Source organism: Eimeria mitis, genomic scaffold (assembly GCF_000499745.2).
Source record: "Eimeria mitis Houghton genomic scaffold, Emh_scaff5777, whole genome shotgun sequence".
Classification (NCBI taxonomy): Eukaryota; Apicomplexa; class Conoidasida; order Eucoccidiorida; family Eimeriidae; genus Eimeria; species Eimeria mitis.
Window position 1 is genome coordinate 3,470 of NW_013574021.1, and position 257 is coordinate 3,726.

A 257-nucleotide genomic window follows, 5' to 3' on the forward strand; every position below is an offset into this window, starting at 1 on the left:
GGAAAAAAAACAGAAACTAAATTATATTTCTTTTTTTAATTATACAGAATAAATATATTTTTGTTTTATTTATTTTTTTATTTCCTTTTTTATTTTTTTTTATTTACCTTTGCCACCACGTCATAGTCTGCCTTCACCTCATACCGCCTCTCCAGCGCTTTGTTGCACTCCTCAAAGCACTTGTCGTATTCGCCCATCTCCATGTACACCGCTGCAGGCAATATATATATATATATATATATATATATATATATATA

General features: G+C 28.8%; 1 protein-coding gene across 1 annotated transcript in view; it reads right to left on the reverse strand.

Annotated features, from left to right (window-relative positions):
- The window catches only part of EMH_0084190 (Hsc70/Hsp90-organizing protein, putative), a gene marked incomplete at both ends in the record, with an annotated part of 3,349 nt that extends 3,146 nt beyond the window's left edge, over positions 1-203 (reverse strand). The window contains one exon of the mRNA XM_013500722.1: positions 108-203. Coding sequence (XP_013356176.1) covers positions 108-203 — 96 coding nt within the window. The remainder of the gene's footprint in view (positions 1-107) is intronic.
- Positions 204-257: the final 54 nt, after the last annotated feature.